The sequence below is a fragment of the Tachypleus tridentatus genome, chromosome 7 (assembly GCF_004210375.1).
Source record: "Tachypleus tridentatus isolate NWPU-2018 chromosome 7, ASM421037v1, whole genome shotgun sequence".
NCBI classification, from domain to species: Eukaryota; Metazoa; Arthropoda; class Merostomata; order Xiphosura; family Limulidae; genus Tachypleus; species Tachypleus tridentatus.
In genome coordinates this window covers 2,794,110-2,820,678 of record NC_134831.1, presented here as the reverse complement: position 1 = coordinate 2,820,678, position 26,569 = coordinate 2,794,110, and the positions used below count along the sequence as shown (strand labels likewise).

The 26,569-nt window shown below is 36.4% G+C and overlaps 1 protein-coding gene across 12 annotated transcripts in view; it reads right to left on the bottom strand.

Moving 5' to 3' along the window:
* Positions 1 to 24,858, bottom strand: part of LOC143255003 (neogenin-like) — a 144,532-nt gene extending 119,674 nt beyond the window's left edge. For 3 of the 12 annotated variants that reach the window (XM_076509973.1, XM_076509974.1, XM_076509985.1), the window contains exon 1: positions 24,518 to 24,858. Coding sequence is in view for 9 of the 12 variants with exons in the window: in XM_076509974.1 (XP_076366089.1) it covers positions 24,518 to 24,647 (130 nt within the window). In the remaining 3 variants the exon portion in view is untranslated. Of the gene's footprint in view, positions 1 to 2,579; positions 2,970 to 24,517 lie in introns of those variants that run through there. The other 9 variants (XM_076509971.1, XM_076509983.1, XR_013030405.1 and 6 more) reach the window with 8 other exon arrangements.
* Between the last annotated feature and the right edge of the window lie 1,711 nt (positions 24,859 to 26,569).

Here is a 26,569-nt window from a genome sequence, read left to right as displayed (position 1 = left end):
TATTCCTTTTGTCGGTCAGTCATTAGTTTATCAGGTTTATGTTTATCCTGCAATTGCAGGGGCATACTTCATAGTTAGACAGCAAAATAAAAATACAGTTCAGAAATAAGTCGTTTTTATTTCTCATCGATAAAACAAAAAGTATATTTATTATAAGAAAATAACATTGTGTAGTTTTTAGTTGTTTTTTCTCAAAACCTGCCTATTACTATTTGGTTTAATGTTTCAAGGAAAAAAAACCTTAAAAACCAGTCCAGAAAAGAAAGACACGAGGTGTTTTACTAAATAAATTCCACAGATACAAAACTTCCGACTGTTTATTGCACAATGAATGACAAAAATCCATAAAAAAATTGCATTTAGCAAATGCTATGCAGGACAAGAGTAGTGTAAAACTTGTAACGTAAGAATTTATGTAAAAATAAAATGTTTTCGTTCCCTATATGATCGCGGAGGGTTCCCATTAGTTTTATTTTATTTTATCAAATATATATTTTTATTTTTTTCATGGTAGGTTGACTGCTGCTCATAACCTCACACCACTAAGTTCTCTTTCCTGTGGGAGTGGCCTCACGCTAATTATCCTCCGCTGTGACAGCGATAAGTCTACGAATTTACAACGATAAAATAAGAGGTTCGATTCCTCTTGGCGGACACAGTAGATAGCTTGATGTGGCTATGTTATATGAAAAACACACGCACAATAACTTCAAAAGGCAACTTCAAATAAGCCTAAAGACAACAAATCAATACAAGTTAAATCTAGAAGAATTATTTTAAGAAAAATACTCATCTGTAATATAATCTATCTGTGGTTAACAACCACAAACTTAGAACTATTATCAAGTTCAACAGTAGAAATTGTTTCCAAAACCGTAAAAATTTGACGTTAAAAAGTTACGGCTGCTGTCCACCTATTTAGTTTATATGATACAAAATATACGCTATATTGATACAAATTATTTTGCATATGACCCTTATGCTTGATAAGTCCATGGTCTTAAAACGCTAAAATCCGGGGTACGATATTCCGGGTTTATCATTGCTGGTAGCTCAATATGGCAGCTTAACGCACATGAAATGTAGTTAGAGTAAATTGCGAATAGAAAACCCTTGCTATTTGTTTTACAAATTCCCTTCTCAAATAATAGATATAATCTCACGTGCCAAGAGTGCACGTGTTTCTGTTAAATATATTTCAGTGATTCTTCTATTATATTAATTCAAAAAATAATACACAGGCAAACTCGTGTTCTATGTGTATTAAGTGTGCTTAGCTTAATACGTTTTACAGAGAAGTAATACATTAAAATAGTAGTTTTATATATATCTGTGTGAGTGTGTTTTGGAACTGGTAAATTTTCAATCCCTGTATGGTTACTATTATAATGATTATTATTGCTACTGCATTTCATGGATTTGAAAGTCCATCTCTTCTAACTTTTGGGGTAAAAATGTTTATTGCAAATCGACAGTCAGTCCAAAGCAAAATTACGAAGTGATTTCATACTTGACTAGAATAAATTATTATTAATAATGTCGAAAAACTCATAAGCAAAGTTTTTTTTATAATTTTATTTTGTTTTTCGAAATCCCTTGTAAAGTAACAGAAAACACGAAGAATTTACTTGTTTCTGTTAAAAAACAAAAAATCGAAAGAACGTATGTGTTTTTGTTAAAACGAAATATCGAACGTACGTGTTTCTGTTAAAAACAGAAAATCGAAGGAACGTATGTGTCTCTGTTAAAACATAAATGTCTGCGTTTTTGTTAAATATTTTGATGGAGTTGATCTGTTTAGATCAGTTTTAAAATACAAAATATTATGTCGTTGTTTGAATTAAGCACACAACTAAACAATGGGGTATTCGTACTCTGCCCACCACGGATATCGAAACTCGGCTTTAAGCGATGTAAATCCGCCACTGTTGTGGCACAAAATATTAATTCGAACAACCAGGATTGGTGGAAACACAGCAGCTTTTCTCTCAAGGAAACCCCGAATCGAATCTCGATTAGTAAAACGACAAACTAGTATATCTTAGGATGTCTTTTAAAATGACAGTAGGTCAACAGTCAAAACGTAAAACCTAAACTAGTAATTAATATGTATTAATAAAATTGGACTACTTAATAATTTACCTTTGGTGATCGTATAGACTAATGGTCACGAGAGTGTTTACATTTTGTTGAAGGTATACAAATACCTATCGCTATCATAAGAAACACATACACATAGAGAATGTTTACTTAATCTAAACACTTTCAGAAGTATCAAAAACTAGCCTGAAACGCTATAAACCAGTGGATTGTCAGGGTTAGACGTCAAGCTGTCTGTTGTTGTGGTCGACAGTGATACAAGAAGTGAACTGACGAGATGAAAGTAAAGATAAGGACACCTTTGAGTGATCTGGACGTACAAACCTAATAAAATATAAACCTAGCCCAATAATAATAATCACTCACAGAGTTACTACATATTCATGAAAGCAATATATGAGGAGCTATAACAACCTTATTTACATATACGAATAACGTATTTATTAAACTGCGTGATGCCTTTATGACGATAAACCTACTTGAAATAAAATTGTATCTCAGAACGGCTGGTAACACTTGCTGATAAGGAGTAAAACAACGTCTTCCTAGGTCATCTTCAGGTTGATTAAGAGAATTTGCAAGAAACCGTTGTTTTTTTTTAATTGATAGTTTGTCTGGCATTCAGTGTCTCACAATCATGTAACAACAGAAATCACAACAACAACAACTCTTTTTTTCTTGGTATTCTGGTCACTTCCTGGAAAGTTGTTTTGAGGTTTGGAAGTGTGCGAAGTGTCCACGGGGCGTACTTCACTTTATGTCTTCGCAACAACAGTGCAAAACTTTATAATACATATCGTTACTACAGAATAGAAACCTCATTGGTGGTGAAAACTGTATGGTACTTTACAGCATTTACTGTACAGGTTTGTAGTCCAAGTTTCATATTTCTACTAGCCTCAGCAGTTTTCTCAGTTGATGTGGGACTTCTACATGGCTTACCACAAGTACAATCTGTCTCTTCAATATCTTATTAACGAATCTTGAGAGAAACTGGAACAAGGTCGTGTACAAATATTAATCACTATATGTTACTCTTAGCAACTATTTCGTTATTTTATACAGGCCCGGCATGGCCTAGCGCGTTAAGGCGTGCGCTTCGTAATCTGAGGGTCGCGGCTTCGCGCCTGAATCGCGCCAAACATGCTCGTCCTCCCAGCCGTGGGGGCGTTATAATGTTACGGTCAATCCCACTATTCGTTGGTAAAAGAGTAGCCCAAGAGTTGGCGGTGGGTGGTGATAACTAGCTGCCTTCCCTCTAGTCTTACACTGCAAAATTAGGGACGGCTAGCACAGATAGCCCTCGAGTAGCTTTGTGCGAAATTCCAAAAACAAACAAACAAACGTTATTTTATATAATAACATTGCAATATGTCATTTGTCTATATACTCGTTACATTTATGTTGGTTCAATGAGTTGTACTATAAAGGATATTTCTACTGATAGCCATTGGAAAAATGTAAAATAAACCACAGTGACGTGTGACAAGAGTATTAGTTGCACCGGCAACGGCCACTTGCAAACTATTTTTGTCAACCAGAAGATGACCTAGGAAGGTCAAAATGTTGTTCTCTGCTTATCAATAAAAGTGTTAATACCCATACAAGCCGTTCTAAGATACAAACTACTTGATGATACACAACACTGTGGTAATTTATACGGTTTACTTGAAACAAAGGATAGACTTTGACCTTCGGAGGTTCTAACATTTGATATTACTAATTTCACAATATATTGATGACATCACCATAACAACTAGCTTATATTTCATTTTGTGTGTGTGATTTTCCTATAGCAAAGCCACATCGGACTATCTGCTGAGTCTACTGAGGGAAATCGAACCCCTGATTTCAGCGTTGTAAATCCATAGGTATATATAATTGAAAAAATGTATATTTTCTTTGCAGGTTATCCATATGACTGAAATAAAACATTCACAGTGCTTTAATACAGAACTGTTTTAAATAAGTGTTATAAAAAGCCCTTTGTTTATGTGCACTTATTGCATGCTACGTGCGCTACGTATTGTAAGCTTACATTACAATAGCACCCTGTCGCGGCCAAATGAAAAAAACTGCAGCTGGCTTTAGCAAACCAAATATTTTCCCGACAACCACCGTTAAAAGGAGGTTAAAAGTCACAGTGTTTTTACCACTTAACTGTAGATTATTAAAATACACCTAACGGACCTAATGACCCCCCGCTAGTACAGCGGCAAGTCTACAGATTTACAACCATAAAATCAGGGGTTCGATTCCTCTCGGTTGGCTCAGAAGATAGCCCGATGTGGCTCTGATATAAAAAAAAACACACACACGCACTAGACTCAATGATGTAAAAACAGTAAAACAGACAAGAGGAACACTGACAATTCGATTAAAAAGTAACCACACATATTCAACTGAAATAGAATTGCTTGTTTTGAAATTAGCGTAAAACTACGCGAGGAATATCTGCCTTAGCAGTCCCTAATTTAGCAGTGAAATACTATAGGGAAGGCAGCCAGTCATCACTACCCACTGCTAACTCTTGGGGGCTCCTCTTTTACTAACGAATAGTAATTGACTTCCACATTATAATGACCCAGCGACTGAGAGGGTTAGTACGTTTAGTGGGACGGGGATTCAAACCCGCGACCTTCAGATTGCGACTCAAGAGCTCTAACCAGCTAGTCAAGCCGGGCCCAACTGTAATAGAAAGTTATAAGAAAGAGGGCCCGGCATGGCCAGGTGGTTAAGGCACTCGACTAGTAATCCATGGGTCGCTAGTTCGAATCCCCATCACACCAAACATGCTTGCCCTTTCAGCCGTGGGGGCGTTGTAATGTTACGGTCAATCCCACTATTCGTTGGTAAAAGAATAGCACAATAGTTAGCCATGGGTTGTGATGACAAGCTGCCTTCCCTCTAGTCTTACACTGCTAAATTAGGGACGGCTAGCGCAGATAGCTCTCATGTAGCTTCACACGAAATTAAAAAAAAACAAGAAAGAGTGTTATTATCAGTTACGTGCTTTAGCAACATCCTTGATTAAATATTCGCTTACATAAAAGCTTTAGCCGAATTAATAAGTATAACAAATAAACAGTAAAATAGAGCATGTAACTGGCTAGGAAATAAATACCAATGTTTAGCGTCGCATATACTAACAATTCAGTAAAAAATAATAAAAAATCAGTGATTGTTTGTTTTTTGAATTTCGCGCAAAGCAACATGAGAGCTATCTGCACTAGCCGTCCCTAATTTAATAGTGTACGACTAGAGGGAAGGCAGTTAATTATCCCTACCTACCATTTACTCTTGGACTACTCTTTTACCAACGCATAGTAGGATTGACCGCACATTATAACGTCCCCACGGCTGAAAGAGCGAGCATGTTTGATATGACAGGGATTCGAATCCGAGACCCTTAGATTACGAGTCGAGTGCCTTAACCACCTCGCCACGTCGGGCCTAAAATGAGTGAATTAACACATGGAAAGAAAGATAAAATAGTTAAAAATACATGAAGGTATTGTCTAAGGTTGTCATGAATATGATTATTCATTTATATTTCTAGACATATTGATGAAACCACATCGAATTTTCCACGAAATTAAGAATCTTACAAGTAATTAACATTTTCCTCTATAGACACTTCCAATGCTGTACAACATGTATTTTTAGCTACGTGAAAACACCATGACCAAAAAGTCAGAAAATCCATTCACCGAGACACGGTTAGTTTTCCTCTATATATCCTATTAAACTGATTTAGTTATTCACTTTTCTTCGAAGTTCTATTTCCTTGGATTTATACCTGAATGTTAGAATAACTCGTGTATTTCTTAAGCAATAAAACAGATTAATTGGAGAACGTGATCAAAGTTTAACATTAAGCCTATGAAATAAAGACAGATAGTTGGAGAACGTGATCAATGTTTAAAACTAAGCCTAAGAAATAAAGATAGATAGTTGGAGAACGTGATCAAAGTTTAACACTGAGCGTAAGAAATGAGACAAATAGTTGGAGAACGTGACCAAAGTTTAAAACTAAGCCTAAGAAATAAAGATAGATAGTTGGAGAACGTGATCAAAGTTTAAAACTAAGCCTAAGAAATAAAGATAGATAGTTGGAGAACGTGATCAAAGTTTAACACTGAGCGTAAGAAATGAGACAAATAGTTGGAGAACGTGACCAAAGTTTAAAACTAAGCCTAAGAAATAAAGATAGATAGTTGGAGAACGTGATCAAAGTTTAACACTGAGCGTAAGAAATGAGACAAATAGTTGGAGAACGTGACCAAAGTTTAAAACTAAGCCTAAGAAATAAAGATAGATAGTTGGAGAACGTGATCAAAGTTTAACACTGAGCGTAAGAAATGAGACAAATAGTTGGAGAACGTGACCAAAGTTTAAAACTAAGCCTAAGAAATAAAGATAGATAGTTGGAGAACGTGATCAAAGTTTAAAACTAAGCCTAAGAAATAAAGATAGATAGTTGGAGAACGTGATCAAAGTTTAACACTAAGCGTAAGAAATGAGACAAATAGTTGGAGAACGTGACCAAAGTTTAAAACTAAGCCTAAGAAATAAAGATAGATAGTTGGAGAACGTTATCAAAGTTTAACACTGAGCCTAAGAAATGAGACAGGTAGTTGGAGAACGTGACCAAAGTTTAAAACTAAGTCTAAGAAATAAAGACAGATAGTTGGAGAATGTGATCAAAGTTTAAAACTAAACCTAAGAAATAAAGACAGATAGTTGGAGAACGTGATCAAAGTTTAACACTGAGCGTAAGAAATAAGATTGATAGTTCTTCTCCTGAGGATAATTTTACATTTCTAAGTTCGTGTAGACATATATGGCTAAATCTTCTAAAATAGTAAACCTTTTAAAGATATTTTGTGATTATGGCTAAATATAACGGGACAAGTTGAGGATACCCAACTGACCAATCAATGCATTCGAATCATTATCAATTAAGCTTTAGGTTACTGTGACTACTTCTTGATACTTTGGCCCGGCGTGGCACCTGAGGTTTTGTGACATTTGGCTTTAGGTTACTGTGATTACTTCTTGATACTTCGGCCCGGCGTGGCCAGGTGGTTAAAGCACTTGACTCGTAATTTAAAGGTCGCAGGCTCGCATCCCCGTCACACCAAACAAGTCCGCCCTATCAGCCAGGGGAGCGTTCTAATATTACGGTCAATCCCACTAAGTCGTTGGTAAAAGAATAGTCCAAGAGCTGACGGTGAGTGGTGATAAGTAGCTGCCTTTCCTCTAGTCTTACGCTGCTAAATTAGAGACGGCTAGCGGAGATAGCTCTCGTGTAGCTTTGCGCGAAATTCAAACAAAATCTTGACACTTCACGAATATTCTGGTTTACGTAAAACACTATAATTTTGCTGCCCTTCGTGAAACGATAAATATTTGAAAATTAAAGCAAAATAATAATATTGTTTTATTCCATAACCAGTATAGAAGAAAATAATGCATTTTGTTTCTCGAAGAGAAAATTATATAATCCTTTGAAATCGGCAAAAAAAGAGAAAGAAATATATATATATATACCTATTTTGAAAACTTTTCACTTTGGTCATAACATAAATTTGGGTTAAAGATAAAAGTTCACGTTGCAGTTGGCATCAAAATGTGGATTTATATATTATAAGGCGGCAGTCAGCGTGCTTGCAAACTAAAATCGCTAGACCCAGAGTCGTATAAAGCTGACTGTACATATTAGTTAGGTTTAGAAAAGCGACGATCTTAAAAAGAGAAACAAAGAGAATTATTTGAGCCTTACTGAAATTATATCCAGAACTTTATCGGGAACACAGAAACACGTAACGTTTTGTGTTTATGAAGAACTGTACACGTTCCCGTCAGAAAGGTTTTGGTGTTTGTAGATAACAATGATCTTATTAGTTCTAGTAATCCGTTTTACTGAAAAATGTCTGAGAATGAATGAACTAGAGCACACTGCGTTTCGGTTGTCAGTACCCGAGAGAATTACAAAATCATTTTATGTCCAGAAGAACCAGTTCCGGTACAAAACTTTCCTTTTATGAGTTCGTGCTTCGTAAGGAAAAGCAAAAATAATGTTGATAAAATACACTTACTAGTGACTGGAAGTTGACGTTTGTTGAAATTAACCCCTAAATATCTTATCTGAAATGCAAAACGAATGCGTGTTTAGGTTTAAGGGAGGATGCGATGATTTTGTGGTCATAAATGTTGCACATGAAATTCAGTAAATCTTTTCTTAAATATAAGTTAATCCGAAATGTATATTGTAATGAATATTTCATAGTACATTTAAAGATTTTTAATAGATTAAACTATTCATTCTTGCCGTTAATATACTTTTACAAATCTTGTGTTTATCCATTGTCACTTCACAAATATACGGAGTGAATGATTTTTTGTTTGTTTGTTTGGCATTTTGCGCAAAGCTACAGGAGAGCTATCTGCGCTAGCCGTCCCTAATTTAGCAGTGTAACACTAAATGAAAGCAGGTAGTCATCACCACCCACCGCCAACAGATAATGTTGACATATCTTCTAGTATACAGGAGGTAATGATTGTTAAGACTTTTTTTTTTAACGATGAATAAAACATAGGAACTCCAAATGTTAGTGACATTTGTTTAGGATATTCGCATAAAACTACACAATGGCTAGCCATCCCTAATTTTCAACAGACTAGCTAAAAGGAAGAGAACAACACCTACAGTACGCTCATATAAAATAGATTATGGTAATATTCTGTACTTTTTTTAGTCAGAAGGAAAGTTTACTTGTAGTTAAGCCAAAGCTATATAATGATCTATCTGTGCTCTTCCCACCACGGGTATCGAAACCTAATTTATGGCGTAGTAAGTCCACAAGACATACCGTTGTGCTTCTGGGAGGTCAGAAGAAAAGTATAGCAATTGCTGAGGTAATCGTAAAATCAGGTGGAAAGTCAGTTATCAACTTACATTTTTGTGTAATCATTATTTTTCCCGTAAAACGACACACGATTTACTTTCTTATATCCATATCTAATTTTGAACTGATCGACTAGATGGAAAGTAGCTAATCACCAACACCTACCGCCATCTTTTGGGTAACTCCTGTCTGAGCGAATGAATAGTGGGATTTAACACTCACTCTTATGGGGCGTCTATGCCCTGAAAATGCGGAAAAGTAAATCGAAACAAACTCTGGGGCGCACTCTCTGGGCACACTAACTACTCAGTCACGCCCTGGTTGTCAAGTTGTCAAAATTATATGAAGGATGAAGAATCATGTTTGTGATTCAATGGTAGGAATGTATTGTTAATGGATGTATTGTTAAGGAATGTATTGTTAAGGAATGCATTGTTAAGGAATGTATTGTTAATGGATGTATTGTTAAGGAATGTATTGTTAATAGATGTATTGTTAAGGGATGTATTGTTAAGGAATGTATTGTTAAGGGATGTATTGTTAAGGAATGTATTGTTAAGGGATGTATTGTTAAGGGATGTATTGTTAAGGGATGTATTGTTAGTTTACTGGAATTATTATTTGTCACGTACCACTCTTTTCTACACATGACACCATTTGCTGTAAAAATTCCCTCCTGAAGGTGCCACTACAAACGTTCTGTAATACCTTCACGTAGCTGAAACATACTACCGACAATCAACGTGTTTCATACAGAATGTGATATGACGAGGCTAACCACTAACGCCTGCAGAACCCAATGGGGGAGAGTTGACTTTGTGTCACGCGCTATCAGCTGAACGTGCACGAAACGATTCTCGAGATTCCCATGCAATCCATAATATATCTACACACCACACACACACACATATGCGTATATATATATATACAGTATCATATTCATTACATAGGGATCATGGTTTGTCAATATATATGAGTCATATGAGCAAGTGCTCGAGTGGGATCAAGTACCTTTCGTTTTCCTAAATATTTCCAAGAAATCTATCATGTATATACATTCGTTGTGACTATAGACGACTAATCAGATTGGGTATGCCCAACGACTTAGTGTGTCCAGAGTGTTCAGATTCGACCCCCCGTCGCCAGAAAACACGCTCTCCACTCTTCGAGAACCTATATACCTAGATGAACTGTAAAAGCAGTCCCAAAGTGGCCCAGCGTTCAGCTTGAGTGCCTGTAACGCTATAATTCGGAATTCTATCCCTGTGGCTGACGCAGAGCTGATAGCCCATTGTGTAAGTTTTCTGTATAAAACGAAGAAAGTGACTAGAGTCAGGAGTTTAAAAAATCGCAAAATGACTCATTAAATGTTCTTTTCTACAAATCTTAGGCCTACCATAAAAGACTGTTTGGTAAACTAAATCCAAAATTATTCCCCGGTCATTCTTATTGTAACAGGTTAACTATCCTAGTTTGTTTGTGTTCTTTTTCAAGTAGACTTTAAAAGACAGTTGATATTTAATATTTTTCTAAAGCATATTGGCCAGGCGTGGTCCAATGATAAAAGAGTCGACTTGAAGAACCAGGTCCAAAACTCGAGACATGATATCCCTGAACTATCTCTGCTATTTTAACGTTAGAAATGCGACAGTCAAGTCCATTATTGGGTTCAAAATGCTGAACAAAGTTCTTGTGTTAGCAGGTTGCTTGCGTTGTGGTTAGTAGTTTATAAATATCTGGTTAGTAGTTTATAATTATGTTCGGTTACATCTGGGTTTTAGGTGTTTCTGACCTAAACAGTTAGTCTACGTGCACACAAAATGCCGTTTATGTTGAAATTCCGGTTACGATTCGTAGCATTAACCTCCCCGCCAGCAAATATTACAATTACAATATGCGTGGAAAATAAAAAGTAATGGAATATTTAAAACATGTGCTATTTAAATCTTCAATGTTTCGCTTTCTAATTCACATACACTGTATGGAAATGCACATTTTATTTTAATTTCACATGATTTCTTCACGAAATACAAGAAGTAGGTATATAAACGTATTATATTAGTAATTCATTCGATTCGATGATGAATTGCTAAAATTTTGGTTTGTTTGAAACGACATCTAGTGTTTGTAGACTATTAAACAGTCATAAAGAAGTCTATTTTATGTATACAATGTTTCATTGTATTCCCTCTTACATCTCCACCAGTTGAATTACTCGAATAATGTTTGTTTTGTTTTTTGAATTTCGCACAAAGCTACTCGAGGGCTATCTGCGCTAGCCGTCCTTATTTAGCAGTGTAAGACTAGAAGGAAGGCAGCTAGTCATCACCACCCACCGCCAACTCTTGGGCTACTCTTTTACCAACGAATAGTGGAATTGACCGTCACTTATAACGCCTCCACGGTTGAAAGGGCGAGTATGTTTAGTGTGACGGGGATTCGAACCCGCGACCCTCAGATTACGAGTCGAACGCCTTAAATCCATTTGGTTATGCCGGACGCCACTCGAATAATACGTAAACATAGCAGAGAAACAACTTAGGACTTTTTTTTTATCGATAGACTGACGAGATATTTCAATGTTACTAAGCTGATGCTGGCGACCCTTTGACTGATAAGATTGGTTGAACTTCGCGCAATACTAAACGAGGGCTATCTAAGCTAGTCAGCTATTTCAAGACGTCACAGATGCATTTCTTCAGAAGAAGATTAATTTATCTACGACTAGAAGTTGTGTGACGACCATCGTCTTTATAGAAGGGTTGGGCATGACTTTGATGTTGTCATGGTACACTGCAGATCTTGAAGTTTTGGATTAATGCCATTGAACACACTTCGCACTTCCAGATACAGATTCATTGTATAACCGAGAGTCGTTATCGCTATTTGATTCAAAGCCATTGTGGCGGAGGGTGCGCTAACTGGATTCCTTGCAATTGGCAATAGCTCAAAACTAAAGACGGCTCAGGTGTATTCTAGGTACAAATCAAACCTTTAATCATTTTTCTTTAAATTGTATTTATTTTTATTGCATATAAAACTTATATCAATGGTTTGAAAAAGAGAATGATTTGGTTTAGAATATCAAACAACTGTAGCAAAATATTTTACTTGGAAGTCGTTTGTTAAACAACCCTGTTCCAGTAGGTAAGCGATAAGTTTACATCGCTAAAAGTTGGGGTTCGATTTCACGCGGCGGACACAGCAAAGGTTGTCTATTGTGTGGCTTTGCGCTGAAACCAATAAGCGAATGATTAAATCAGATGGTAAGTGTAAAGTACAGAAACATTAGTTGTGAACAAAATATAACCAGTCTGTGTTGTCAGACTTATTGACAATGTACAGGAACACATAGACCCGATTTAATTGTATTTGGAAAACTCAGTTTTCAGAAATCTATAAAACTAACTATAAAGAATATCGTTTGCTTCGAAAACCAGTTCGTAAATACCTAATTTTCAAAAGTTAATATCTAAGCGTGAAACCTTAAAGCTGTTCTGAGAATTCATCTATTTCTTCAGATTTCCTTGACTGATAACAATTCGATATTTCAGGAGAATTACACTTGAACAGGTCATTATTCTAGAAACATAACGATTGTGAGATTCCACGAGAGGTTTTATCAATTAATAACTTAAGAATGGTTATGAGACACCTTTTCTGGGAGCTCAAATGTAAGCGTAATAGATGGTTTAAAGATCCATAATATTAATGTACAAAATAAAAAATATATACTCGTTTAATTCATTATCAACAACACGACGTAAGGAATTCAACCTATTCACCAGGCTGTCGACCTTGGGGTCACGGGTTGGTTTTCACCCTGCTGATGACAGTGGTTAACTTTTGATCTACGACGACTTAGAGAGCAGAGCCTATTACTTCATCCTACGGACACAGAAAAGTCCATCAGATAACACCTGCACGAATTATAACAGAGGGCCTACCTACGTGTGCTTTTATGTTAAGACTTACATTTTCTTTATTAAATGCGATAAATGGGCCAAACTATTTCTTTTGTGAGGTTCGTAATTTTGTATTGTTATCTATCTATTTATATTCTAATTTAGTAAGTGATTTTTAAATATAGTCAAGTGTCTATTATTGTACTTATTTAACTAATAATTAGTTCAATTTCTTTCCCACATTCATAGAATTATTTCAGTTCAATTTGCGTCAATACATTTCTCATATTGTTAGAATTATTATAGTTCAATTCGGATCAATACGTTTTCCAAACTATTAGCGTATTTCATATATAGTTCGATAGGTGTTTTTGGGTATTGTATGAAGAAGAACTACAAGTTATTTGTTACTGGCATAAAAAAGTAGAAATTGGTGAGACATGTGACATTTTTAAACATACAAAATTTCCAAAGTTATTACATCTGAGTTTGTTTTGAAACAATAGCAGAAACCTGAGTGAAGAAAAAATAAATTATTTTACAGAAAGATAGCATCCTATTTGGATGACCAAACATGTTCGCCCTTTCAGCCGTGGGGGCGTTATAATGTGACGGTCAATCCCACTATTCGTTGGTAAAAGAGTAGCTCAAGAGTTGGCGGTGGGTGATGATGACTAGCTGCCTTCCCTCTAGTCTTACATTGCTAAATTAGGGACGGCTAGCACAGATAGCCCTCGAGTAGCTTTGTGCGAAATTCAAAAACAAACAAACAAACAAACCTATTTGGATGAAGTCAAAATCCGTTAAAAACGTTACTTAAATCCGGGTTGATAAGCTACTTCATATTACTTTTATGACTACTTAAATATAACAATATTCCAAAATCAGGATTATTTTACGGCACGTGAACACAGGAGATAACGATGGCGTTTTTGTTTTTTCTTGGTAGAGGGCGGAACTATAACAAAATGTTTATATAAAAATATAAAGACTCAAAACTATGTAAAAACTGTCGAATTAATGTACAGAGCATTCTTTTGAAGTCGGAATTTTTTTTTATTAAACGAATAATTTATTTTGGTTCTTACGTCATGGGAACCATTTCCCAAATCTCACAGCGACACTGAAGAGGTGGGGGTGAGTATCCTTTATAATCTTTTGAAGAGCGAATAGATTCACAACCACGTTAAAAGAGCTCAACAACAAACAAACAACAAATCTAAAGATGCAGTGGACAAACCAAACGGGCTCGGCATGGCCAAGCGTGTGAAGGCGTGCGACTCGTAATCTGAGGGTAGCGGGTTCGCATCCCCGTCACGCCAAACATGGCCGCCCTTTCAGCCGTGGGGGCGTTATAATGTTACGGTCAATCCCGCTATTCGTTGGTAAAAGAGTAGCCCAAGAGTTGGCGGTGGGTGGTGATGACTAGCTGCCTTCCCTCTAGTCTTACACTGCTAAATTAGGGACGGCTAGCACAGATAGCCCTCGAGTAGCTTTGTGCGAAATTCAAAACAAACAAACACACAAACCAAACAGTCCATCCAAACACATTAACATATTATGTTTGTTTTATTTACAGCATTCTTTATATTTCAGAAAACTTGTGCGTCTCGTAAATTAACGTGGCTGAAATAAATAGATTATAGTAGTTAGCGTGCTGAAATATGAATCGGAGGCTCCATGGCTCGCGTCCCCTTGATGAATGAATGCGCTCCAAAATTTTAAGCCACGGTTAGGTTGTAAAAGTAATTAATAGTCAAATTACGCTATTTAATCAGAGCAGCGAAAGAGTTGGTGGTGAATATTATTGAATGTCGGTCGTCTCTTCAAAATTAGGGATGGCTACCGCAGATAGCCTAAAATTACTATTCGAATGAGGACCAAGCATGACCTGGTGGATGATTAAATTTCTCGCGGATTCGAATCCCGTCCAAGAACATGCTCGCCCTTTCAGCCGTAAAGACGTTATAATGAGTTCATAAATTCCACTATTCATTAGTAAAAGAGTAGCGGTGGGTGGTGTTTTCTAGCTACCTACTATCTAATCTATCAGTTCAAAATTAGGGAGGCGTAGATAGTTCTCGAGAAGCTTTGCGCGAAATTCAAAACAAACAAACAATTTGCCTGCGACACACATTCAGTTTATGAGTAAATTGCTAAGCAGAATATAAACTTTAAAACGACCTTTTAAATTGTATATGTATATGTATATATAAATATATAATTTATTGTGGTTATGAATCGATTATTAATTTCGATATATTACGAACACATTTTCATTGGCGTACGTGAATTTTACGTGAATCTGTTAGTTGTCATTTCTTGTAACAATGAACAATTCTGCAATTTTCAGCACTTTACTAAACACTTCATAGTTGATGTTCTGAAACACCTTAAAACAACATTCAGTCGAATATATATATATAAAACACATAATGATTTTATATTAGACCCTTTTACAACGGGTTCCTCCAGTGGTTGTCCAGCATAGCCAGGTGGTTAAGGTGATTCGTATTCTGAGGGTCGCGGGTTGGAATCCCCATCACACCAAACATGCTCGCTCTTTCATCCTTGGGGCCGTTATAATGTGACGGTCAATCTCACTATTCGTTGATAAAAAAGTAGCCCAAGAGTTAGCGATGGGTGGTGATGACTAGCTGCCTTCTCTTTAGTCTTACACTGTTAAATTAGGAACGGTTACCGCAGATAGCCCTCACGTACCTTTGCGAGAAATTAAAAACCAAACAAACAGTCCCCCAGTGGTACAGCGATACAATCATGTGAAAACGTTAGGACACCCTATGAAAGCATGTGTATTTTTGTAACATTTTTAGGTGTGCTCCTGACTGTTGAAGTGAGAGTGAGCACCATGGTGAGAGCAAAAGACCTGTCTGAGGCTTTCAGAAAGAAAATTATAGCAGCTTATGAGTGTGGTAAGATATTTATAAAGATCCCAAAAGATTTTGAAATCATCCATTCTACTGTCCGGAAAATAGTCAACAAGTGGAGGGCTTTCAAAACAACTGTCAATATGCTCAGGTCTGGTCGTCCAAGCAAGTTCACCCCGAGAGCAGACCGCAAGATGCTAAAAGAGGTCTCAAAATACCCTAACATGTTATCACGGGACCTACAGCAGGCTCTGGCTACTGTTGATGTAAAAGTGCATGCCTCTACAATCAGAAAGAGAATGCACAAGTGTAACTTGCATGGAAGGTGTGCAAGAAGGAAACCTTTGCTCTCTCAGAGAAACATCAAGACCAAACTGAAGTTTGCCAGAGAGAATATAGACAAAGACCAGGACTTCTGGAATAATGTTTTTTGAACAGATGAGTCCAAAATTGAATTATTTGGGCACCAGAACAGAGGACATGTTTGGTGTAAACCAAATACAGCATTCCAGGAAAAGAACCTCATACCAATTGTGAAGCATAGAGGTGAAAGTGTCATGGTTTGGGGTTGCTTTGCTGCAGCAGGACCTGGACAGCTCACAATCATAGAATCCACCATGAATTCTACTGTGTATCAGAGGATGCTTGAGGATCATATGAGACCATCTGTAAGAAAATTAAAGCTGAAGCGGAACTGGACCCTGTAACACGACAATGGCCCAAAACATACCAGTAAATCCACCAAGGACTGGCTGAAAACTAAGAAATGGAAAGTTCTAGAATGGCCGAGACAAAGCCCAGATCTTAACCCATTGAGATGCTGTGGGGTGACTTGAAACGGGCTGTACGTGCAAGAAACCCCTCAAACATCTCACAGCTGAAATAATTCTGCATTGAGTAGTGAGGCAAACGTTCTTCAGACCGATGTCAGAAACTGGTAGATGACTACAAGAAGCGCCTTACTGCAGTTATTTCAGCCAAAGGGGGTAACACTAGCTATTAGGGGATAGGGTGTCCTAACTTTTTCCTCAGTTAGAATATGCATTTTTGTAGAATTACATTTACAGAAGATCTTGAGAAGTCTTTTCTTCAGTTTTAATTGTTTAGTTATATTCCTATAATCTCTCAGTATTGTTGAAATTGAGATTAAATATCTATATATCAAAAAATGTTACACAAATACACAGGCTTTCATAGGGTGTCCTAACTATATCACATGACTGTATGTCTGTGGACTCGCAGGGCTCGAAAGCGGCTTTGTGCTTAATTTTAAACAATCGATCAGTTTTATAACAGTTTCTAGTAAATTCAGAAGTTGATGTTTCGTCTAGATTTCAAAGATTGTTTCATAAAATAATAACATTATTGCTTCGGGATTTTGCAATAGTAAGTTAAAACAGTTAATTTTACACTTTTTTTAAACAAGTCTTGTTTCACTTGAATCGCTAGAATATGTCTCTTAAATCTAGGAGGTTTGAGGTCCCCCTCTGTTACAGCGGCAAGTCTTCAGATTTACAACGCTAAAATCAGGGTTTCGATTCCCCTCGGTTAACTCAGCAGATAGCCCAATGGGGTTTTGCTATAAGAAACCCCCCACATACACGAGGTTTAATTACTGGGTAAAGATAAAAGACCCGTATTTTGATTTTAACCTTTATTCGCATAATGGTATCTTCCATTATCTTTTACGCTCTTCTGTATAATATTGCACCTTGCCTTTTCAGCATCCCCCCCCCCTGCAACAGCGCGTGATAAAGGGAGAGGCAAACTGCGATCAGCATCCATCTCCCCTTATTCTGACCTTGCTTTTCTATTAACGAAACTTCTGTAGTTCTGGTCATTCATTTCATTTGGTCACGCATACACAAAGGCTGACGCATGCGCAATCTCCCATAGCAGAATGCATCTCTCCACAATTCTCCCTTTACTTGGTAAGACAGTCAGATGTATTTCTTTAAAAACTAGTTTACTCAGAAACTTTATGAGGAAGGTTTAAAAACTAATTCTATAATTTAAACCACACAAATATACATTTATACATGAACTTAACGTTTGTAATAGTATGAAAAACTTTTCAATGAGTTTGTAGAAAAACCATGTTTTAGAAGGTTTTTTTTTTAATTTCGCACAAGGCTATAAGAGGGCTATCTGCACTAGCCGTCCCTAATTTAGTAGTGTAAGACTAGAGGGAAGGCAGCTAGTCATCACCACCCACCGCCAACTCATGGGCTACTCTCTTACAAACTAATAGTGGGATTGACCGTCACATTATAACGCCCCCACGGCTAAAATGGCGAGCATGTTTAGTGCAACGGGGATTCGAACCCGCGACCCTAGTATTATGAGTTGAACGCCTTAACCCACGTGGCGTTTTAGAAGAGCACAATCAGAATTGTGAGACTCAGTTGAAATGTTTTTTGTTTTTTAATTTCGCTCAAAGCTACACGAGGACTATCTGCGCTAGCCGTTCCTAATTTAGCAGTGTAAGACTAGATGGAAGGCAGCTAGGCATCACCACCCACCGCCAACTTTTGAGCTACTCTTTTACTTACGAATAGTGGGAATGATCGTCACATTATAACGTTCCCACGGCTGAAAGGGCGAGCGTGTTTGGTGTGATGGGGATTCGAACCCGAGACCCTCAAATTGCGAGTCGAACGTCCTAATCACCTGGCCATGCCGAACAAAGGTAGGTTTGCGACACATGTGAACATCCTTACATGAAAATAAGTAGCTTGCGACCATCTTCTATTTCTTGTATAACAGTTTACCTCCAGGCTACGAATCACAACATCGGTTTCGATTACACTAAAACCAGATGTCTTATAACTCAAAACTAGATTCAGAGAGTCACAACAAAAATAAACAGAACTGATGACATCTGATAAACAGCCTTCCAATCTTTAAAACACACGTGATAAGATAAACAAACGTAAGTTTATTAAATGTATAGCAAGGGAAGTGTGTACAAGAACGTGGAGACATAGTTATAAGATACAGTCCCTTTCGATACTTCTTGACATTCATAAAAAGTCTGTGTATAGATACTCTGTTACATGTAAGGGTAGGTTATTAAAATGCAGTGTTCCAATCCATTACCCTAGCGTTTCGCGAAAAGATGTTAACATGAACACGTTGCACTGTTTGGAGTTACACTTAGAAGTGTGCCTTCACGCTAATGTTTTGAAGAGGGAATCGTTGCACTAATGTACTTAGAAGTGTGCCTTCACGCTAATGTTTTCAGATGTGAGACTTCGTCTTACTATTTCCAGGAGTTAGATTTCATGTTAATGTTTTCAAGGATAAGTCATCACTCTAATGTTTTGAGAAGTAGGACTTTGTCTAATGTTAACAGGAGTAAGTTTTCACACCGATGTTTTCGAAATGACCCTTTACACTAATGCTTTGGAAGAGAGCGCTTACTCTAAAGTTTTCAGGTATGAGTCATCACTCTAATGTTTTGAAGAGGGAATCGTTACACAGGACGAACTTAATAATTTTTGAAGTGAGTCTTTGCACTATAAAATTAGTTACGTTATCGCAACTACCAGTATACACAGTTAACATGCGTTCCTGATGTGATTAGTTCTCGCAATTAACAATTTAGGGTTACACACTGAAATTATCGCTATCCGCGAGGGTACAGATGTTTCGTTATAAGTTGCCTTTTTTTTTTATGATGTGTTGACGTATAACATTCAGAATTCATAGCTAATTATTTACACATTGGACTGTTTATATTAATGCGTACGTTACTTTTAACTTGACGTCTGATCTATATAGTAATTATCTTAAATTTCTCCTGTAGCTCTTAATAACTCTGATGATTAAATTAATTATTTGCAATTGGTGCCTTAATCGTAAAAATCGTAAAACTTTTTAAACCAAGCAGTCCTGGTGATTTATTTTAAAAACTGATATCCCCTCAGTGAGCTAGGATAATTCCTATTAGAATTATAACCAAATTCAAGTGCACTGTGTCAGTTGACACCCATATGTCAGCGTCAGTAAATAGCAGTGAGAAATGGGCTGGCTCGAGCACACGTGCACCGTACGAGTCAATTTCGTACCCTAAAGAGCCTGAGGATATTTTCAGCGAATAAAACACTGTTCCTTAAGTCCAGGAAATCAACTACATTTAAAACAATGCCCAGTTACTTGAATAGTAAACTTTCATGTCCACAAATATTCAAATATTTTCCAATAATAATTAGTTATCATGTCATCAACTATATTCATATAAAACTGTAAACTTGAGAAAAAATTATCCAACCCGCAAACATATCAACCTGAAAACAACCTGAAAGTGATTATAAAAACTGAATCATCATTCAGAAAAAAACACAAAAATTTAGCGAATCAAAATAAGGCACGTGTACATATTAGTATGAACTTTGTATTATTACCGGCTAAGTTAGTAAGTGAAATACGTATGTGGTATAGCTACAGATTTTTTTTTTATAAGGGTGGAACGTTGTTGTTGTTTTGAGCTAAGCACAAAGCTACACAATGGGTTATCTGTGCTCTGCACACCACGAGTATCGAATCCCGGATTTTAGCGTTGAGAGTGGAAAGCCGCTCAGCAAAGTCGGATTTTTCTCTACAATGAAAATTGAGATCGCCTGACCCCAATTTTCGCTTATTTATAAAACATTCCAAGAATGCAAGTGTTTGTGATTTGGTATGTTACTTGTGTCGGGAAAATTAAAATGTTTGTGATCTCATTCCTTCTGGGGCCCGTCTTATAATCTCAGACATTTACGTTATCTATAGAGTTTAAGATGGACCGCATTAGATGATCCGCAAGTCACGAAAACGTGTTGTTGTTATAACTGTCGTTATTGAATTTCAAAATGGAGCTTCTTACCTCCACCCAGTTCCGGCATGACCAGGTGGGTTAGGGCGTTCGACTCGTAATCTGAGGGTCGCGGGATCGAATCCCCGTCGCATCAAACATGCTTGCTCTTTCAGCCGTGGGGGCGTTATAATGTCACAGTCAATCCCACTCTTCGTTGGTAAAAGAGTAGCCCAAGAGTAGGCGGTGGGCGGTGATGACTAGCTGCCTTCCCTCTAGCCTTACACTGCAAAATTAGGGACGGCTAGCGCAGATAGCCCTCGTGTAACTTTGCGTGAAATTAAAAAAACAAAACAAAACATACCTCCACCAAAGTGGCTGAGCAGTAAGTCAGAGGTCGCATAATGCTAAAAATCAGATTTAGATTCCTCTAGCGGGCACAGCACAGATAGCCCCTTGGGTAGCTTTGCAATTAACAACGAACAGAAGGATTATAAGGGAGGAGGAACACAAGAAATGCCAGTAATCTTCGAAAAACTGAATTCCTTGTTTGTTCTTGTTGAAAGTTTCTGTTAAAAGATACATAGAACCATATGCACGAATATTTTCGTTTATTTGTACTAGCTGAGAATACCAATTGAAGAAACAAACATTTTCTAACGGTCAGTGTTCGATAATGTTCCCATACCTTCTATTTTTTTGTCTTAAATCCGTGATTATCTTATTGGATACTAATTACATTATAAGAAAGTGGAAATGTGCTCCATTTCAGGGACTTTTATCCACTCATCTTCGGCCATAAGTCTTTCATAAGATATCTCTTTTTATACCGTCGGACAGTTTCTTGTTATCATATCAGAAGTTACTGTAGTAAAGCCAGTCACATGTGGCTCATGGATACCAACACACGTGAAAAAAAATCATCTTTACAGTAAGTCATATAAGATACAACTTATGAGGTTACTATATTACTTTAAGCCTACAAATTGGACATCTTAATAGACCCAATTTGGTCTTAAAACACAAGTTTCTAAACTATTCATATACCAAATAGAACTTGGGTTCGTGACTTTGTTGGTTGCTTAGTCCTAACAACATACGAGTCATAAAAAAAGGAGAAGTTAAATAAAAGTAGCATTAATATGTACAGAAAATGTTATCACAATCAGAAATGTTGACTGTAATTTGAAGAGTATGAAATAAACACAAGAGAAGTGTTTAACTTTTTACTGTAATAATAAACACAGTTGTATCCATCGCTGGAGCCGAGATTAATCTTGAAAAAATAACGATATAATTGCGGCTCCATCTGGTAGAAATGAAATAAATAGCTGAGAGAGAATTTAGTTCACTGCACGAAGTTTTATTTATATATCAATTGTTTTTTAAAACAATTTAATGGAAATGTTGAAATGGTACTGAAGGAATAAGATATATACTTTTTAATCGAAGTTAAAAAAACTTTTATTTATACCAGCGACATGTAACTAAAGTATTATGTCTTAGTTTTGTGCTAGACGGAAACTAAAAAAAGTTGATGAAGCTCTTAATATTGGTTCTGAGTTAGACAAAAACTCAGATGTGTAAGTATGCTGTATGTATTGGTTCTCAGTTAAACAGAAACTGAAAAGTGTAAGTAAGCTGTTAGTGTTGGTTCTGAGTTAGACAGAAACTAAACAAGTCTAAATAAATTGCAGGTTTAGTTTCACACGGAAATAGTAGTTATATAAAACAAGCTTGTTTTAAAATAATGAACATTTATTGTTACTTCCTCACACATATAAAGAAATAATGCTCTGATTGTTGGAAACAACACTACTTAGTCTCTGAATCACGTGCTTATAAATGGAGTCCTGAGTACATTACTTAGACTATCACGTGATGTGTATACGGTAATCAGCCGTGATATGTTCTGATTCGAGAGTTTACAGAGGTTTTTACTTTGACACCTGACAACTTCTATACATGTTACAAGGAGATGTGCTTGTAACAGGTACACAAAGAAAAAAAATTCGTTGAACACAATTCATTTCGCGAATATACGTTGACAAGACACTTCACAGACCATGATTTAAACAGAATTTATATCTTTCTTTCCTATAGTTTCTTCTAAAACTGTATTAACCCTGGAAGTGCTCTAAAGTATTTATTAATAACACTTAATGATAATAAACGCATTTTATATAGTAATGAATAATGGGTAAAATAAAGTTGGTTTGAATTGGTTGGATTGAACAAAAGTTTGAAAATAATTAACACATCTGTAGTAACGGTGTTGGGAATAACATAAAAGCTTTCTATTAAGAAAGCAGACAAATATTTTTTTTCTCATTATTCTGGTTTATAAACACAAACCTACTAAAATAACTGTAGCGATAGAACATATTTATTCATCCTTTAATTCTAAAGCAAACCATTTAGTTTGTTTACTACTTAAAGTCTGTTTCTTAGGACGACTGCACTTTTCAGTTGTGACTAACTTTCTTAAACAAACTCCTTTAAAACATCCCATATCGATGGGGTATAAAGTAAATTATTTTTTTCCGATTTATTTAATCCCAGAATCTGTTTTGTTTTCTGAAATTAGCATCGTACTCAGTTGTGACTTCAAGCGAGATCCAGATGAATGTGAGGAAGAAAACAGACATCGTACTCAGTTGTGACTTCAAGCAAGATCCAGATGAATGTGAGGAAGAAAACAGACATCGTACTCAGTTGTGACTTTAAGCGAGATCCAGATGAATGTGAGGAAGAAAACAGACATCGTACTCAGTTGTGACTTCAAGCAAGATCCAGATGAATGTGAGGAAGAAAACAGACATCGTACTCAGTTGTGACTTCAAACAAGATCCAGATGAATGTGAGGAAGAAAACAGACATCGTACTCAGTTGTGACTTCAAGCAAGATCCAGATGAATGTGAGGAAGAAAACAGACATCGTACTCAGTTGTGACTTCAAGCAAGATCCAGATGAATGTGAGGAAGAAAACAGACATCGTACTCAGTTGTGACTTCAAACAAGATCCAGATGAATGTGAGGAAGAAAACAGACATCGTACTTAGTTGTGACTTCAAGCAAAATCCAGATGAATGTGAGGAAGAAAACAAAAATAGGACAGAATAACTGGATGGCATTTAGTTGTATGTATGTTCGGATCAGTTGTTAAGAAATTTTCAGACTACACGATAATTTGTTTACAAACCTGTGGTGTCACCTTTTCTCCTTTGTTTCTATATATCAAATCCATCCGCATTTTCTTGAGGCTTTTCTTGCTGTACGGCGTCATAGTAATAATACAAGCATATTTGTACTTATACAGACAAATCGACCGCCAGAGGGACACTAAGATAAATAGCTCTCATATCGCGTGTTTTGTATATATATTGAACACACAATAGAAATTATAATAATGCGAGCAGAGAAGAATATTTAATTTCTGCTAATACAGTACCAATGAGTCCTTTCGACAAATACTAGGACTCATCAGGAGATTGGGATACGACGTATTAGTGGTCTAAGCGTTTTCTATATCATCATCTTTAATATATGGTGTAGTTTAAACACAGATAGCACAGTGTTCCTTAACACACTGGTTTCATATTTTTCAATAGTAATTATTCCAATATTTTTAATATTTTCAATAAGACTAAACTTATACCATCTTATGAAAGAGAGAAAGCCACTAATACTTATTTCATAACTATACTTTAATTGACGTATCTAGTCTAAGTTATACCATGTATAATTTATAAATTTAATCAAGAGATATAAGATAACAACAGATGTTTCCAGTTAATAACTCTTATTCTGTTACATAACGTATTATGAAAATATGCATTCGACTGAATTGCTCTTAGAGTGGTTATTAATGATCGAATTGTTTGGAAGCTCAGTTTCACGAAGCTGGACAAGCCTACCTTGAGCGACGGCAGCAAGCGTGGCCAAGATCAGGGTTTTCCAAAGAATTTTTTCTCGTATTCTTCGTTGTCCTCTATGAATAAAAACCATAGCTTTACAAAGTACGTGTTTCAGGTATAGCCTCGACATTTTCCCTAGCTTCAAGAACACATCTTAAAATAACCAGTATGCTGTTATCGTGCATGCATTTAAGTCCACAACATCGAGAAACGCAGTCTACAAGAGTGCAACTTGAGTGTCCATGCCCTTGTAACTCACTACATGCGCTGCAAACGTTACGCAGGCTGAACCAGACTCGACAACTGAGCGACCGCGTTGGCTTCGCTCGTGTCTGCCTAATATGGTGATACCCTGTTGAATATTCAATAAGCTTACAACATAGCCAATCAGATAGCTTGAAACATAGAGCTTAAGAATGTAGAGAGAGAAAATAACCAATTGCCTCATTCGCCAGATGTGTAAAATTTGTATTCTCGGCGAACGTTGAACTAACCTTAGTTTACACTTTTATTTGTTTCTGTGAATAAGGCAATGAAATTCAGTTTTATAGGACAATGAGTGTGTAAATAGATCCTTACGGCTAAGGTCATCTAAAAACAAGTATGTAGTTAATATGTTTTGCAGATATAGGAAGGGAGAAGGTTACTGACCACAAAGAAGAAAACACTGCCTTGTCTCTCTTACAAACTTTTGTCTTTTCAAAACGAACTAAAACTTAAACTATAAAATTTGGTCTATGCAGACAAACGGCCGATAATACCCTCCGCTAACTTTTGGGGCTAGTCTTTATCAACAAAGACTTTCACATTACAGTACCTCAACGATTGAAAAGGTGAACAACAGTGTGCTCCGCGTCTGGTTACGATCCCGCGAGACACAGACTGTGAATCGAGAACCTTAACCACCAGGAGATATTTGGTAACTTGCAAAATACGACATATATGTTATCTTTTCTTATTGGTATTCTTTATATAAATATAATATCAAGCTCCCTTCATTGGTAGATGTTTCACAATAATGATAGTCATACGTGTTTGTTACGTTTCATGTACGAAAGATAGTAAAGGAAGAAATCTTTCATGATGTACCTTTTTTTACAGCAAATTCGTAACAGTTTCTGGTGTATTATTATTTACTTTCTTGGCTATTTAAAAATAGTTTTATTATACGTGAAAATTAAAATGATACGTGACAACTGGATCAGTGGAGAAGAATATACCGTTATTAAATGTTATTCGAACTCCACAACGCTGGTTTAGCTGATTGTTACAAATTTTAAGACAACAAGATCAAAAACAGTGAATAATTCAAAACAATTCTATATAGTACTCGTGAAAGCTGAAATCGTGAAACCGATAACTTTTAAAGTGTGTTGAACAATCATTTGTGGACTTACACTATACAATATACAGATGATTTCCACTGTGGGCATAGGTTAGCCCTGTGATCTAAATTGTGAAGTTGATTACAAAATGATTAGAATGTATTGATTCTTAATTTAAATATCCTCACTGTTAGCAACGTTTTCGGTCTTAATCCCAAAAAGATATACAAGGCTTAACCAACATAGGATACTTAGTTTGGCTTTAAATTAATACACGAAGCCAATAATGTAAAACACATTAAAGTTAACAATGTTTCGAGGCTGCCTGAGAATCGACGACATATTTTAGTAATTTATTCACATTTAAGGTATTATTTGTTTTGGTTCGCCTTTATACTGAATTTCGCTAAAACCTATTTAAGGGATATCTACGCTAGCTGTCCCTGATGTTGAAGTAGTGGACTAGAGGGAAGGCGGCTAGTCAACACCACCCATTGTCAAATCGTGGTCTTCTAATCGAATAACGAGATGTGACGTCACTCTTATAATGCTCCTATGGCAACAAAGTGAAGAGCATAATTTTACTTTTTTTTAAAGAGGTAACAGAACGCGAACCACGAAACCTTGGATCGACAGTCCTGGATCTTGTAAACACTTTCAGTCATAAGAAAACGTATAAATTTGTCAATCTGAACCTTTCGACCCTAATCATCAGCCATTGCCACCT